Here is a 16,004-nt window from a genome sequence, read left to right on the forward strand (position 1 = left end):
CCTTAGTGAAGTTCTTGGCCTAGTTAAATTTTTTTCTTATTCATTGTTTACCCTAAGGCTCCCAGCTATTACATTTTATTGTTGTCAGTAGTTTCCCTTCAGAACAGCGATTCTCAACCCAGGAGGCCAGGCTGAAGATAAGGAGAGTGGACAGAAGGGGGGTGGGTAAAGAGTATGGTTTTAAAAAGACATATTTGATATTCCGATGGCTTTGGTTTTAGTCAAAATATTTTAGGATCTTAAACAGGGACATCATATTTTATTGAGATATAATTTACATACCATAAAATTCACCAATATAAATGTCAGTGATTTTTTAGTAAATTTATGGAGTTGTATATTCTTGATTACAATCTAATTTTAGAACATTTCCATCACCCCAGAAGATCCCCTGTGCTGGTTTGCTGTCAGTGCTATTCCTGTGCCCCAGCCCCAGCCCCAGCCCCAGCCCACAGGCAACAACTAATCTATTTTCTGTCTCTGTAGATTGGCATATTCTAAACATTTCATATAAATGGAACTATACAGTGTATGGTCTTTTCCTCTGGCTTCTTTCTCTTAGCATAACGTTTTCAAGGTTCATCCTTGTAGCAGGTATTGATATCTCATTCCCTTTTATTGTGTGAATACTGTTCTATTGCATGGATATGGCACATTTTGTTTAGCCATCAATTGATAGACATTTGGATCATTTCCACTTTTTGGCTATTATGAATAGAGTTGCTTGTGAACACTTGTGTACAAGTTTTTGTGTGGACATGTGTTTTCATTTCACTTGGGTAGATGGTATCATATAGTAACTCTATGTTGGCTTGTTGAATAACTGCCAGATTATGTTCCAGAGCAGCTGCAATGTTTTACATTCCCACCAGCAATGCCTGAGGGGCCCATTTTCTCTACATCTTTACCAACAACGTGTTGCTGTTCATCTTTTTGATTGTAGACATCCTCATGGGTATGAAGTAGTATTTCATTTTAGTTTTTGATTGGCATTTACCTAATGAGTGATGATGTGGAACATTTTTTTCATGTTGATTGGCCATTCGTATATCTTCTTTAGAGAATGTCTATTCAGATCCTCAGCCCATTGGATTATTTATCTTTTCATTATTGACTTGTAAGTATTTTTTGTATGTTCTGAATATTTTGTATGTTCTGAATACTAGTCTCTTATCAGATAAATGATTTGCACATATTTTCTCCAAAGCTTTTTGTGTATCACTTTCTTGGTGGCAACTTTTATTTTTTTAATATGTCTTTATTGATTTCAGAGAGAGCAAGAAAGAGGGAGAGAGAGAGAAAAAAACATCAAAGATGAAAGAGAATCATTGATTGGCTGCCTTCTGCATGCCCCCTACTGAGGATTGAGCCTGCAACCCAGGCATGTGCCCTGACTGGGAATTGAACCCGGCAACCTCCTGGTGCAAGGGACAAAGCTCAACCAACTAAGCCACACCAGTCAGGCTCTTGTCAGTTTTAACTTAACACGTTAAGGGCCCAGTCAGTCACCGGTGACTGACACTATACTTTCCATCCGGAAGACAAAACAGGCTGGGCACTTAACATGTTAATGTATTATGGGGCTCTCTTGTTGGATGTATATAATTCTATTGTTCTAATGAATTAATCTTTTCATACTTATAAAATATCCTCTTTGTCTCTATAATATTTTTTTGTCTTAAGGTTGTTTTTTAAAAGGCTGAGGGAACATTCCTTTCCCCATCCCTCTGATTTTCTGCTTCTTATCCTATAGTTTGGAAAACCAGGTGACCAAACATGTTAGAGCTATACTAGAGCAGGACTACTTGCCCCTCTATTTTTATGTTAGGGTTCCGAGTAAGATTTCACTTTTTAAAAAGAATTTCTGCAGTTACTTAAATTCTCTTATTTTACCTATTTTTGTCTTTTTACAAGTCCTTTTGGCTTATGGATCTCTGTTCTTGAGGCTTTTGGATAACTGACCTTTAGTTAAGTGAAGTGAATAATATTTTGAAGAATATCTCACCTAAAATGTTAACATTTGGGGGATTCGAGTGAAGGGTATATTGGATTCTTTGTATATTTTTTTTTCCAAGTCCAAATTGTGTCAAAATAAGTTAAAGAAAAAAATCTGCACCTAAGTGAGGTTATTAGTTACCTTTTCTTACTTGCAGGTAATACTAGTCTTATGCATTGACTTTTGAAATTGATTTGGCAATGTAACCTCATAAAGTGGTTCATGAGTCCTTAGTTTGCAGTCATGCACCATTTAACAATAGAGATAGGCCCTGAGAAATGCATTGTTAGGTAATTTCGTCTATGTGAACATCATAGAGTATACTTACACAAGCCTAAATGGTATAGCCTACTAGACACCGAGGCTATATGGTACATGTGGTCCGTTTTTGACCAAAATGTCATTGTGTGGTACATGACTGTAATTCTTATCTCTGGTATTGACACAGCTATGTCTTAGCAGTGTCATCTGATAGGCAAATTTCTGGGAGTTACCATAGATTGTTTCCCTTTAAAACCATATTCACTCAGGCAATAAACCTTGAATTTAGAACTTCGTTTAATGTATCTTGAATCTATCCCTCTTGCCAATATTTTCATTCACACCTCAGCATCTCTTTCCTGGATTATTGCAGTAGATTTCTAACTGGTCTTATTTTATATCTGCTCTCTGTCTTCATCTGCCTGCTTCTAAAGTATGCAGTAAACTATTCACGGTACCATTCATACACTTAATCCATGCTGTCTCATGACTTTGCTTGTGATCTTCCTTCTGCTTGGATCAGGTAATTTTCTTTCTTTGAGACTCAGGTCCAGCAACTCTTCCAGTAAACCTTCCTTCGAGTGTCCGACTTCATTCTTTTTGCATATAGTTAACCAGTTGTCCCAACACCATTTATTGAAAAGAGCGTTCCTTCCCCATTGAAATGTCTTGGCACCCTTATTGAGAATCGACCATAAATATGTGGGTTTATTTCTTGGTTCTCTGTTTTCATTCCATTTATTTTTAGATCTATCCTTATGCCAGTACCACGCTATCTTAATACTATAGCTTTGTGGTAAGTTTTAAAATTCGGAAGGATGAGTCCTCCAACTTTTTTCTCTCTTCAAGATTGTTTTGCCTTTGGCTATTCTGGTCCCTCAAAGTTTTATGAGTTTTAGGATCAGTTTGTTAATTTCTGCAAATAAACTAGGTGGATGTTGATAGGATTTATGTTTAATATGTAGAGCAATTTGGGATATTTCATTCCATTTTATCTCAGTTAAGGATTGTTATTCTCAGGTTTTCAAATTTGATATTTCTGCGTATTTTTTTGATTGTGACAAAAAGTGCCTTCTAAGGTACATAACATAATAGTTAGACAGTACTTAATTTTGTGATGCATGTTTGTGGTGAGAAGAGAAGAATTTTTTTATTGGTAGTACAACCATTCATTTGAAAAACTTTTTCCTTACATGATCATATACTTTACAAAGTGGTCCCTGAAATATTTTGCTATACACCTGAAACTAATGCAAAATAATATTGAATGTAAACTATAATTTTAAAATAAAATTTTAAAAAATAACTTTTTCCTTATATGTTCCACATATTTTCACATGTTCTTTGTGGAAAACTATAAAAAATACAGAAAAGCAGAAAGTCCATAATTATACCATTCAGAATTAATATCATATATGTATCTATGTGTGTATATATGAAGGCTTATTGTATATATTTCATTTAACCATATAATATATAGATGTCTTTTAATCTCATTAAAAGCTAGTGGATTTTTAAAAATATTGTATCCATCTCATTTTGAGATATTTAATTAAATCCCTATTAGGCTTATGTTTAGTTACAGTTTTTTCCAAATTTTAAGTGCTGTAATGAATGTCTTTATAATTAAATCTTTGCACAAATTGACTATTTTTCTAAGGCAAGTTCCTATAAGTAGAATTGCTGGTTTAAGAGGATACATATTTTAAAGTGTTTCTTAAAAGATTTTGTATAGTGTTTTAATATTTTTGTATTGTATGTTAATATTTTACAGTAGTTTATGCTAAAATCTGAGGCAAGCTCATAAACAAGTATTTTGTGTATCTCAAAAGTACAATTGGATGTTCATAGCAGCATTATTCATAGTATTCAAAAGGTGGAAACAACCCCAATCCATTGACCAGATGAATGGATAAACAAAATGTGGTATACACATACAATGTAATATTGTTCAACCTTAAAAAGGAATGAAATTCTGATAACATGTTACAACATCAGTGAACCTTGCAAACATTTTGTTGAGTGAAATAAGCCAGACACAAAAGGGCAACTACTGTATGATTCCACTTAGATGTGGTAGCTAGAATAAACAAATTCATAGAGACAGAAAGTAGGATAGAGATTACTAGGGACTGGGGAGATGAAGAGTTATAGTTTAATGGGTACAGAATTTCAGTTTGGGATGATGAAGTGATCCAGGATGGAGAGTTCTGGAAATAGATCATGGTGATGATTGCGCAACATTGTGGCTATACTTAAAGCCACTGAAGTGTATGCTTAAAAATGGTTAAAATAGTAAATTTAATATTAAGTATATTTTACCACAATAAAAAAGACTACCATCAGATTCCAGAATTTTAGACAAAAAACAATTACTGAGAAACAATGTGCTTGTTTTAATTATTGTGTGTTACCTTTTACCTTGTAGCTAAGTGAACTCAGGTTTAGATACTTGTTTTAGATATGATGGATTGATAGATGGGACTGAGAAACTAGGTTCCTAACCAACATTCATTCAATATGAAGACTTACTGAGCTATATGCCAAGTAGTCTGCTAGGCACTGAGGGTTACAGTGGTAAACAAGATAAGACATAGTCCCTGGAGTCTGCTGGTTGCTAAGCTTGGACAGAAAAAAGAACAAACTTCTTATTAAGAAAAAATGGATTAAACAATCAGGTGACTTGTTTTCTCCTTAATGATTTCCTTTGTGAGGTAATTTTAAAATATCCTTTTTTTCCCTTTCAGGTTACTATGGAAACATGACCACATAAAAAGGAAGTCCATTCTGATAATTCTGATACCTGAGATGTAACTGGTCTGAAGGGTAGAACAGGGAAATTTTTAGTGCCAACCTTAATTACAATGGCTACTGATTCAGGGGAGCCAGCTAGCACAGAAGATTCTGAGAAACCTGATGGAGTTTCACTGGAAAACAGAGTTCATCAGATGGCAGCCACTTTGACAGTGGAAGCTAGACTGAAGGAAAATGACGGTACCATCTCTGCTGGGGGGGAAACTGTCGAAAGGAAGAGATTCTTCCGAAAGAGTGTTGATGACAAAGTTATTGATTCTTCCTCCAAAGATGATAGAACAAAGGCTACAACAGAGATTCCAGGCGGAGAAAAGCTTCCTACAAATGTGCTAAGAGGTGAAAAAGAAGTCAAATTCTCACAATGTTCAAAGGCAACTTCCGAATCCTCCAAAGATTGTCTCAAGGAGAAAAATGAGAAGGAAATGGAAGAAGAAGCGGAAATGAAGGCTGTAGCTACTTCTCCTAGTGGCAGGTTCTTGAAATTCGACATAGAGCTGGGAAGAGGAGCCTTTAAAACAGTGTATAAAGGACTGGACACTGAAACATGGGTTGAGGTTGCTTGGTGTGAGTTGCAGGTCGGTATATAATCTTCCTGGTTTTAATAAATTCCAGTTTTAGTTGACTTGGTCTTCTGAGTGATCCAGGATTGAAACGCATCCTAGATTATAATAAAATTAAGCGCTTGTCTCCCCCCCCCCCACCTCCCAGAAATTGTGCCCCTTTCCTAGATCCTCTTAGGATAGTGGTTCTCAACCTTCCTAATGCTGCGACCCTTTAATACAGTTCCTCATGTTGTGGTGACCCCCAACCATAAAATTATTTTCATTGCTACTTCATAACTGTAATTTTGCAACTGTTATGAACCGTAATGTAAATATCTGATATGCAGGATGTATTTTCATTGTTACACATTGAACAGAATTAAAGCATAGTGATTAATCACAAAAACAATATGTAATTATATATGTGTTTTGCGATGGTCTTAGGCGACGCCTGTGAAACGGTCTTTCGACCCCCAAAGGGGTTGCAACCCACAGTTTGAGAACCGCTGTCTTAGGACCTCACGCCAGCTATTTTTTTTTCCTGTTGCTTTCCCCTCTGGTTTAAGAGGGGGAAACTCTATGGCAGTGGTTCTCAACCATGGCTGCACATTAGAATCACCTGGGAATCTTTTTAAAATCCTGATTTCTGGGCCTCATCCTCCGGAAATTCTGTTTCTTTGTTACTAATGTTGTGGCCTCACCCCATAACAAAGAAACAGAATTTCCAGAGGATGACACCCAGAAATCAGGATTTTAAAAAGATTCCCAGGTGATTCTAATGTGCAGCCAAGGTTGAGAACCACTGCTCTATGGTGTCGTTGGGAAAATGCTCTTAATTTATTAACGTTAGGAAATTTCTGAAACTCTTAACGTCTCATTTTTAAAACTTTCACTAAATTTGTGCTTCAAAACTTGATATAATAAGTGCTTAAGACTGTGATATATTAGTCATATGTCCTGTGATATCTCCCTTTTCTCTTAACAAATTTTTGGGGGTTCGTGTACTGTTTTTTAGAACAGGAAATGCTTTTCTTGATTCCTTGAGGATTTCTATTAGTATAAACTCACACATGCCTTTGTGTTTACCTTGAAGAGGATCTCTGGAAGAAATAATCAGCAGAATTTACTGAGGTTGGTCAAATGTAATGTGCTTAGAAAGGAGAAATGAAAGCAACAGGACTGTAGTTGCATCAACTGGATACCTGGTTCCATAATAAATGTTTATGTGAACTTCTAACTAATGAATGACTACATAGGGGGTCAAGTATCATAGAAGGAGTTATAATAATAGTTTCAGACAGATGTAGGTTAAATATAAGGAAAAACCTTTGTGACCTCAGTCAGCTCAAGAGAAATGGTCAGTTTTCACAGGAGATGCTTAAAATTAACATAGAATAAAGCCAGTACTTCTAGGCAGGTGATTATTGTTCAAATTCCAGTAGTCTCTGGGCCTGTGGGTGTATCTGATTTCACCCTTTCTGAATATGCTACAGGTTGCCATTTAGATAGGTTTGAAATTTAGTGCAAGTCCCTGCATTTCTAGGAAGCTTCTTTGTTTAACACCAAGTTTCCAAACTTTGCTCTCTGTAAAAGTCAATGATTGCTTCATATGCACATTCAGGAGTTTATTGTCAGAGATTCAAATTCAGCAAGTCTGGGTGGAGTGCAAGACAACAGGTTTGTTTCTAGGTTGCAGGTTCAATCCCTAGCCCTGGGGCCCTGGTTGGGGCAGCTGTGACAGTACATGTGTATCACTTAGGTCTCTCCATCCCTCCCTTCCACTCTTTAAAAAAGCAATGGACTGGTTGAGGTGGCTGGGACAGTAGATATGTCTATCACATAGATGTATATCTATTTCTCTCTCTCTCCTCTCTCCCTCCCTTTACCTCCCTCTTTCCCCCCCCCCCTCTTCCTCCCTCCTTTCCTCTCTCTGTAAAAACAGCAATGGAAAAAATATCCTGGGTGAGGATTAACAAAAACAAAACAAACAACAAAGTGTTTTGAATGTGGGAAATCCCTTGATGACTCTTTGGAATGCAAATAACTTAGCAGTAGAGCCATTATAGTAGTTCTTGAAAAGTGTATGCAGGTATGGGGTTTGCTTGATTTTCTTCTCATCCCCTTTTTAATCCTTTAAGAATTTTATAAGGTCTGTGTCACAGTAGAAATAGTAGATAATGCAAGGAAACAAACATGAAAACCACCTGAGGCCCTTGCCGGTGTTGCTCAATTGGTTGAGCATCCTCCTATGCACCCAGAGTCTGGTCAGGACATTCCCCTCCCGCCCCCCAAAAAACACCTTAAATTCTAGTGCTTTGAGGACGCTTTAAACAATTTAGTATATCTTTCTGGATCCTTTTGCATAAATGTATATATGACTTTGTGTATTTTCTCCCCCACAAAATGGAATCAAACTATAAGTTTTTACAAAACCTTTTTAAAAACTTACCACTAACATCTTTTCATTACCAGTAATTGTACATTTACATCATTATTTTACTACATGCCCTTATAAGTTATTTAACTAGTCCTCTATTATTGGACATTTAGATTTTTCTCCAATGTTTTACCATTATAATTATGTTGTGGTCATCCTTATATATCTATTGAATATTTTGTACATTTTAATTTCACCTCTGCATCATGACATTGGTAACACTCATCTTGCAGTGATACTCTGTAAGTGGGGGAAGTAATTTCCATTCCCTTGGTAGGCTATATAGTAAAGATAGGTCAAGTTATTTTGCAAATTGTGCACTCTAACTATGCTAAAGGATGTTTAGGTAAAAGTTGAAGAAAATATTCTAGCAGTAGGACCTGCCTCCTCTCATTCGCCTGGGGAAAGATTGAAAGATCCTATAAGGCAGGGGTCCTCAAACTACGGCCCGCAGGCCACATGCAAATACAAATATTGTATTTGTTCCCGTTTTGTTTTTTTACTTCAAAATAAGATACGTGCAGTGTGCATAGGAATTTGTTCATAGTTTTTTTTAAACTATAGTCCGGCTCTCCAATGGTCTGAGGGACAGTGAACTGGCCCCCTGTTTAAAAAGTTTCAGGACCCCTGCTATAAGGTCTTCCTAGCAAAGCTTGTTGGAATTGCATGTTCCCAGGCCTCATTCCAGACCAATGATTCAGAATCTGCTGCTTAGTAACATCTGCAAATGATGAACAGCAGAGTTTGAAAAGCACTAAAATAAGGGACCAGTTCCAAGAACTAGCTGAATCAGAGGAGGAAATCCCCAAATACACTTAACATGAGTTTTATGTTTTAACATATACTAGAGGCCCAGTGCACAACATGCGTGCACTTGGGGGGGGGTGGTCCCTCAGCCCGGATTGCGCCCACTCACAGTCTGGGACCCCTCGGGGGATGTCCACCCGCCAGCTTAGGGAGCAGGCCTAAGCCGGCAGGCAGACATCCCCCGAGGGGTCCTTAGAGCTGCCACAGAGGCAGGAGAGGCTCCTGCCATCGCCACTGCGTTCCCCAGCTATGATCCCGGTTTCTGGCTGAGTGGCGCTCCCCCTGTGGGAACGTACTGACCACCAGGGGGCAGCTCCTGCATTGAACATCTGCCCCCTTGTGGTCAGTGCGTGTCATAGCAACCGGTTGTTTTGCCATTCAGTCTATTTGCATACTAGCCTTTTATTATATAGGATACTGACTCCTGGCACTCACTCCAGACTTTCCAAATCAAAATCTCCAGGAGATGGGACCTAGGAACTTATTTTTTAAAAATATGTTTTTATTGATTTTTAAAGAGAGAGGAAGGGAGAGAGAGACAAACATTGATGAGAAACATGGATCAGCTGCATCCTATACACCCTTACTGGGGGTGAGCGCACAACCCAGGCATGTGCCCTGACTGGGAATTGAATCTTTGACCTCTCAAGTGATGGGATGATTCTCAACCAACTGAGCCACAGGGCCAGGGTCCAGGAACTTATTTTTAAAATGTTCCCCAGGTGCCCTAACCAGTTTGGCTCAGTGGATAGAGCGTCGGCCTGCAGACTGAAGGGTCCCAGGTTTGATTCCGGTCAAGGGCATGTACCTTGGTTGCGGGCACATACCCAGTAGGGGGCGTGCAGGAGGCAGCTGATCGATGTTTCTCTCTCATCGATGTTTCTAACTCTCTATCCCTCTCCCTTCCTTTCTGTAAAAAATCAATAAAATATATTTAAAAAAATGTTCTCCAGGTGCAATAAAGATTTAAAAAATAAATAAAATGTTCCCTAGATAATTGGATACAAAGCCAGATTTGGGACTCTCTCATGTGCAGCAAATGTTATAAATGATATAAACTACATTTTAATTTATACAGAGAACAATTGCAATTTTCAGTTATGAAAGGAATGTCAGAATGAGTGAACTTAGTTGATATAATTTTGGGGTATCATTTCATTTTCTACATATTTGGAACTAAGAAAAACTAACTTATTTAGAATATCAGAAGGATATGCATAATGATTTTAGAGAGAGGGAAAGGGGAGGAGAGAGAGACAGAGACAGAGAGAGAGAGAGAGAGAGAGAGAGAGAAACAGAGAAACAGAGAAACAGAGAAACATCAATGTGTGTTGGTTGCCTTTCAGACGTGCCCAGACCAGGGATTGAACCCACAACCTAGGTATGTGCCCTGACTGGGAATTGAACCCACAACCTTTTAGTTCACAGATCGATGCCCTCACACTGGCCAGGGCAGGGCATCGCCTTTTAATTACTTTCCTGTGTGTACTATGCAGTTTGTAATGGACGATTTCTCATATTTTTTAAAAATAAAGTGTTCTTTATTATGTAATTACACAATTTTATAGAAAAACATCCCAGTTAACAGTTTAAATTATTCTAGATTCTTTCCAATCTTTGTTTATATGTGTATGTAATATAAAAAATTGGTATGTCCACTAACAACGTGATATATATATATATATATATATTCTATTTACTAACATCATTTAAATTGTAAACTATATTGCATTCACACCACCTCTTGCTAATTCTTCTCCCCTGAAATTAGGCAATTCTGTTCTTTTTTAAAATTTTTATCTTTTACATGTTTAATTTGAAATGCACAGCTCAAAAAAAAGTTTTTGTACCTTTTCTCTTGATGGCATTTCCCCTCCATTGTAGACATTTGAGCCTTGGGTACAAATTCTTAAAAGCACCAATCACACCCATTTGTTTAGACAACGTGGACTTTATGGCAGTGCAAAGGACCTGGAGAGAGATTTTACTGCTGATACTTGACTTTGAGAATGTTAAGAACAAACAAGCAAACAAACAAAAACCCTTTGATGTAAGTCTGATTTAGGATTAGGCCATAAACATCTGCACTTCAATAGTTTGTCATATTTTAGGGTTTCCATTCTTGACTTTTTATGTATTAGTGGAGAAACTTTGACCTATTGTTCTTTGTAAAGAACTTGGTAAATTACTTGGTAATTCCTTGGTAAATTGGTAATTTACTGTGAGTGAGGGCTTTAAGACCTTCTTCCTGTTTAGAATACTATTTATTTTAGTTCATGATGTTGAACGACCTGGTCAGATGTTACTGAAAAGGCTGTTTAATAACTCTCAGGAGGAGTCAATCAGAGATGTTTTTAATAGTTTCTTTCCTCTTCCACTGACCACTTCAGAATCAGCAGCACTCTGCTTTTACACCTGGAAACGTAACCAGGTTTTGCTTTGCTATAACTTGGAAAAATATTTCCACTAGTACATTTGTCATTTGTTTTCTTGATGGAAGTGAGCTTTCATTTAATGGGGCTATTTTCCAAATGAAGGAACATAGCTATCTGAAGATCTTTGTTATTTATGCCTAAAATGTATTTGAATGTGCTTCACTTTGGGGTCACGTGTGATTGTGTGCTTCTCAGGGTAATTAAACAGGTCTCCTTTAAGTAGCATCTAACAAATAGACATCAAAAAGTCTACCTGTAGTCTCTGAACTCAAGCAAAATGTCACTGAAAAAAGATAGTAAAATAAAAGACACAATCGACTTTAGCAGGATGACATGTTGAGTGAGCCTTCTCATACACTTTCATTATAGTAGCGAATATATTCAAAGCAATGCAATGGAAATAACAGTTTAAAAGTCCATATCTCTATACTGAAAGCTTGTATCAAAATTGTGGAGCCCTGACTGGGTGGCTCAGTTGGTTGGAGCATAGTCCTGTACACCAAAAGTTTTTGGGTTAGATTCCCTGTCAGGGCACATGCCTGGGTTGTGGGCTTGATCCCCAGTGCGGGGCGTGCAAGAGGCACCCGTCCAATCAATGATTCTCTCTCATCATTGATGTTTCTATCTCTCACTCTCTCCCTTCCTCTGTGAAATCAATAAAAATATATTTTTAAAAAGTAAAAATCAAAGGCAGATGCTTTCATAAAATGACAGGTTGAGAGCAGCAGGAGACAGACAGACTTGGTCTGTGAAATATTCATTTTCCCAGTTATGTCAAAGGGTTAGTTTTGAGCTATCTGCTTGATAGATAACAAATTGATACATGTATTAAGCTGAATAATTGCACCTGAAAGATGTCTGTGTCCTAATCCCTGGAACCTTTGAATATGTTACCTTACAATGCAAAAAGGAATTTGCAGAGGCAGTTAAATTAAAGATCTTGGGAGATTTTCCTGGATTATCTGGGTTGGTCCCGTGTAATAACAAGGGTCCTTATAAGAGAGTAGGAAGGGTGGCCATAGTCAGAAGGAGATCTTATGATGGAAGTGATGCAATTGTTGGAAGTAGGCAATGATCCGAGGAATGTGGGCAACCTCTAAAAGCTGGAAAAGGCAAGGAAGCAGATTCATTCTTCCCTAAGGCATCCAGTAGGAATGCAGCCTTGCCAACAACTTGACTTTAGTGAGATTCATTTTAGACTTCTGATCTACACAACTGGAAGGTAATACATTTGTGTTGTTTTAAGCATCCGAATTTGTGGTAATTTATTACAACAGCCATAGGAAATGAATACAATACACACCGCGGCCATTCATTCATTTGTTCATTCATTCATCAAATAAATATTTAGTGTCTATAATGTACCAAGACTGTGCTAAGTGCTAGAGGCATAATGGAGAAAACCAGACACAGGCCCCATTTTTATAAAGTATAAGTAGAGGGAGTTTGTAATCGGTACGAAGAAGATTTGGAGATTGGAATTAGTGAAAATCAGATGAAAGGGCTGTTAAAATATAGCTTTGTTTGATGGAAATGGTAGGGTTGGGAGTAGCAGACAACAGGATACCACTCCATTACTACTTGTTTTTCACTTTTTAACTTTTTATTCTGAGATAACTTGCTACTAACAGAGGACTTGCAAAGATAGTCTAGAACAGTGATGGCGAACCTATGACATGCGTGTCAGAGGTGACACGCGAACTCATTTTTTTGGTTGATTTTTCTTTGTTAAATGGCATTTAAATATATAAAATAAATATCAAAAATATAAATCTTTGTTTTACTATGGTTGCAAATATCAAAAAAATTTCTATATGTGACATGGCACCAGCGTTAAGTTAGGGTTTTTCAAAATGCTGACACGCCGAGCTCAAAAGGTTCGCCATCACTGGTCTAGAAAGTTCCAGTATGCCCTTCATTCAGTTTTCTCAGTTTTCCCTTATGTTAATATCTTAACCAGAGACTGAAGAAATTATTGTTAGTACAATACTATTAACTAAAGTTAGGACTTACTTGGATTTCACCAGTTTTTCCACTGATGACCTTTTGCAATGCTGTGATTCAATCCAGGATCCCACATTGCTTTTATTTTTAAATATATTTTTACTGATTTTGAAGAGGAAGGAAAAGGGAGAGAGAGATGGAAACATAAATGATGAGAGAGAATCATTGGTTGGCTGCCTCCTGCACACCCCATGCTAGGAATCGAGGCCGCAACCTGGGCATGTGCCCTGACTGAGAATAGAACCTCCTGGTTCATAACCATGCCAGCTGGACCCACATTGCATTTAGTTATGTCTCCTTGTCTCTTCCAAGATGTAGTAGTTCTTTAGTCTTTCCTTGTGTTTCATGATCTTGAGCTTTTGAAGGGTATTGTTCAGTTATTTTGTAGAATGTCCCTTAATTTGGGTTTGTCTTATGGTTTCTCATGATTACATAGATACAGGCTATGAATTTTGGCATGGATACCACAAGAGTGGTAATGCCATTCTCTGCATTATAGTAAGGGGTATATGATGTCGACTTGGATTACTGGTGATGATAACCTTGATCACTTGGGTAGGGTAGCATATGATAGGTTTTCTATACTATTAAATACATATTTTTATATTAATATGTTGGGGGTAGATACTTTGAGACTATGCAGAGATCTGTTTCTCCTCAAAATTTCCTGCATTGTTTTGGCACTCATTGGTGTATTTTCCCTCTAGTGAGTATTACTGTGGTGTTATAATGCTGATTTTCTATTTTCTATATTCCTTTTACATTTTTTTAAAAATATATTTTATTGATTTTTTACAGAGAGGAAGGGAGAGAGACAGAGAGTCAGAAACATCGATGAGAGAGAAACCGATCAGCTGCCTCCTGCACATCTCCCACTGGGGATGTGCCCACAACCCAGGTACATGCCCTTGACTGGAATCGAACCTGGGACCTTTCAGTCCGCAAGCCGATGCTCTATCCACTGAGCCAAACCGGCTTCGGCTCCTTTTACATTTATTAATTGGAATTACCTCTTAGTTTTATGTGGTCTCTTCCTAAATATGACTGTTGAATTTCTGAAAACCCCCCAAATTGGGGAATTTGTGGTTGAGGAATTTTAATATATCTTAAGTTATTAAGATACTTTCCTTTTCTCATATATAGCCAGACTCTATTATATGCTGATTTCTTGATTAATTCTTTGGCGTTACCATTTACAAATTGCCATTGCCTTTGTGTGTGTTTATTTCATTTTGCTGTAGTTTTGGGGTACTACTCCGTCTCTCCATGGAAAGTGGCTTGGGAGTGAGGTATCTGCAGTCCTTGCTGTGAATATTGTTTCTGAGAGGCAGAGTGATGACCTGGAAAGTGCTTGGGTTTCAGAATACGGCAGACCTGGTTCCAATGTTGCCTGTTCCTGTTAGGTACCCTGGGCAAGCTAAGGTACCTAACATTTTGAAGCCTTAGTTTTTCACTTAAAAATAACTAATATTTCTGATACACAAAAATAATAAAGAATAACACAATGGAGCTTGTGTACTTACTACTCAGCTTGAGAAACAAAATCTTGGAAGGTTAGAGATAATGCTTATAAAGCATGTGATACATATCTGAGTGTTCATTAAATGATAGTGATAAAATACTGAGCAATGTTCCGGGCTAGTCATTGATAGACTACTTCGTAAAGTGAGCAGTGTTTTTATGTTTTTGTTTTTAATATATTTTATTGATTTTTTTTACAGAGAGGAAGAGAGAAGGAGAGGGATAGAGAGTTAGAAATATCAATGAGAGAGAAACATCGATTCAGTTGCTTCTTGCACACTCCCTACTGGGGATGTGCCCGCAACCAAGGTACATGCCCTTGACCGGAATCGAACCTGGGACCCTTCAGTCCGCAGGCCAACGCTCTATCCACTGAGCCAAACTGGTCAGGGCAAGTGAGCAGTGTTTTGAAGCCTTCATAGTGTTCATCCTTATTTGAACAAGTTCTTTTATAGTATAGTTTTTAGAATATGTTGATTTCCTCCTCGCGTTTGCAGAAACAGATCCATGTACCCTCTGACCTGGTTCTGTACTTCATTGTTGGTGTTTGCATTAAGAGACATAGCTGATAAGGCCAGCGTTTACCTTTTGGAAATGAAATGCTTCTTATCTTGAGTAAATACATATGCAGGTTACTCATGTTGGTATTGTGCCTTGCCTCAGGAAAGGTTTTGTGTACATTTTAAGCATGCCATATATTATGATAGATTAAGTGTTTAGTTAACATTCATAGAAGGACAGTAATTCTTTTTAAAGTAGTGTTGGAGTAGTTGAAATCTATTCAGTGAATTTGTATTTGACCTCTTATTATATTTATCAGCCATATAAGTTAATATCTATAACACTAAAACATTGTTATTTGATGCTTTTGGGGGGGTGACCTTACCTAGAGACAGTAAGATTAAAGGATCATTTTTGTAGACTGTAATTTTCCTGGCTTCTGACTATGTCAACTCCATTACCTATCAGTGATCTCTAGTTTGCCATTTGTGGGTCATCATTCCTTTCTTGTGTAAGAACTCTAATTGGCAAGGTGTGAAAGTTACTGATTAATACAATAGTGTGTGTGTGTGTGTGTGTGTGTGTGTGTGTGTGTGTGTAAAGGAGAATAATTATAGTAGCTGAAAGCTCTCCTCTGGATTTGGGTGCGAATTTGACAGGTTTACTTTTGACTCTGAATTAGAATG

General features: G+C 37.5%; 1 protein-coding gene across 1 annotated transcript in view; it reads left to right on the forward strand.

The window, feature by feature from the left end:
* Positions 1-16,004, forward strand: part of WNK3 (WNK lysine deficient protein kinase 3) — a gene marked incomplete at its 3' end in the record, with an annotated part of 103,364 nt that overhangs the window by 17,707 nt on the left and 69,653 nt on the right. The window contains exon 2 of the mRNA XM_081115437.1: positions 5,005-5,646. Within this exon, the coding sequence (XP_080971563.1) occupies positions 5,122-5,646 (525 nt within the window). The 5' untranslated portion in view covers positions 5,005-5,121. The remainder of the gene's footprint in view (positions 1-5,004; positions 5,647-16,004) is intronic.

The sequence above is a fragment of the Myotis nattereri genome, assembly GCF_964212035.1.
Source record: "Myotis nattereri genome assembly, chromosome: X".
In the NCBI taxonomy this organism is placed as follows: domain Eukaryota; kingdom Metazoa; phylum Chordata; class Mammalia; order Chiroptera; family Vespertilionidae; genus Myotis; species Myotis nattereri.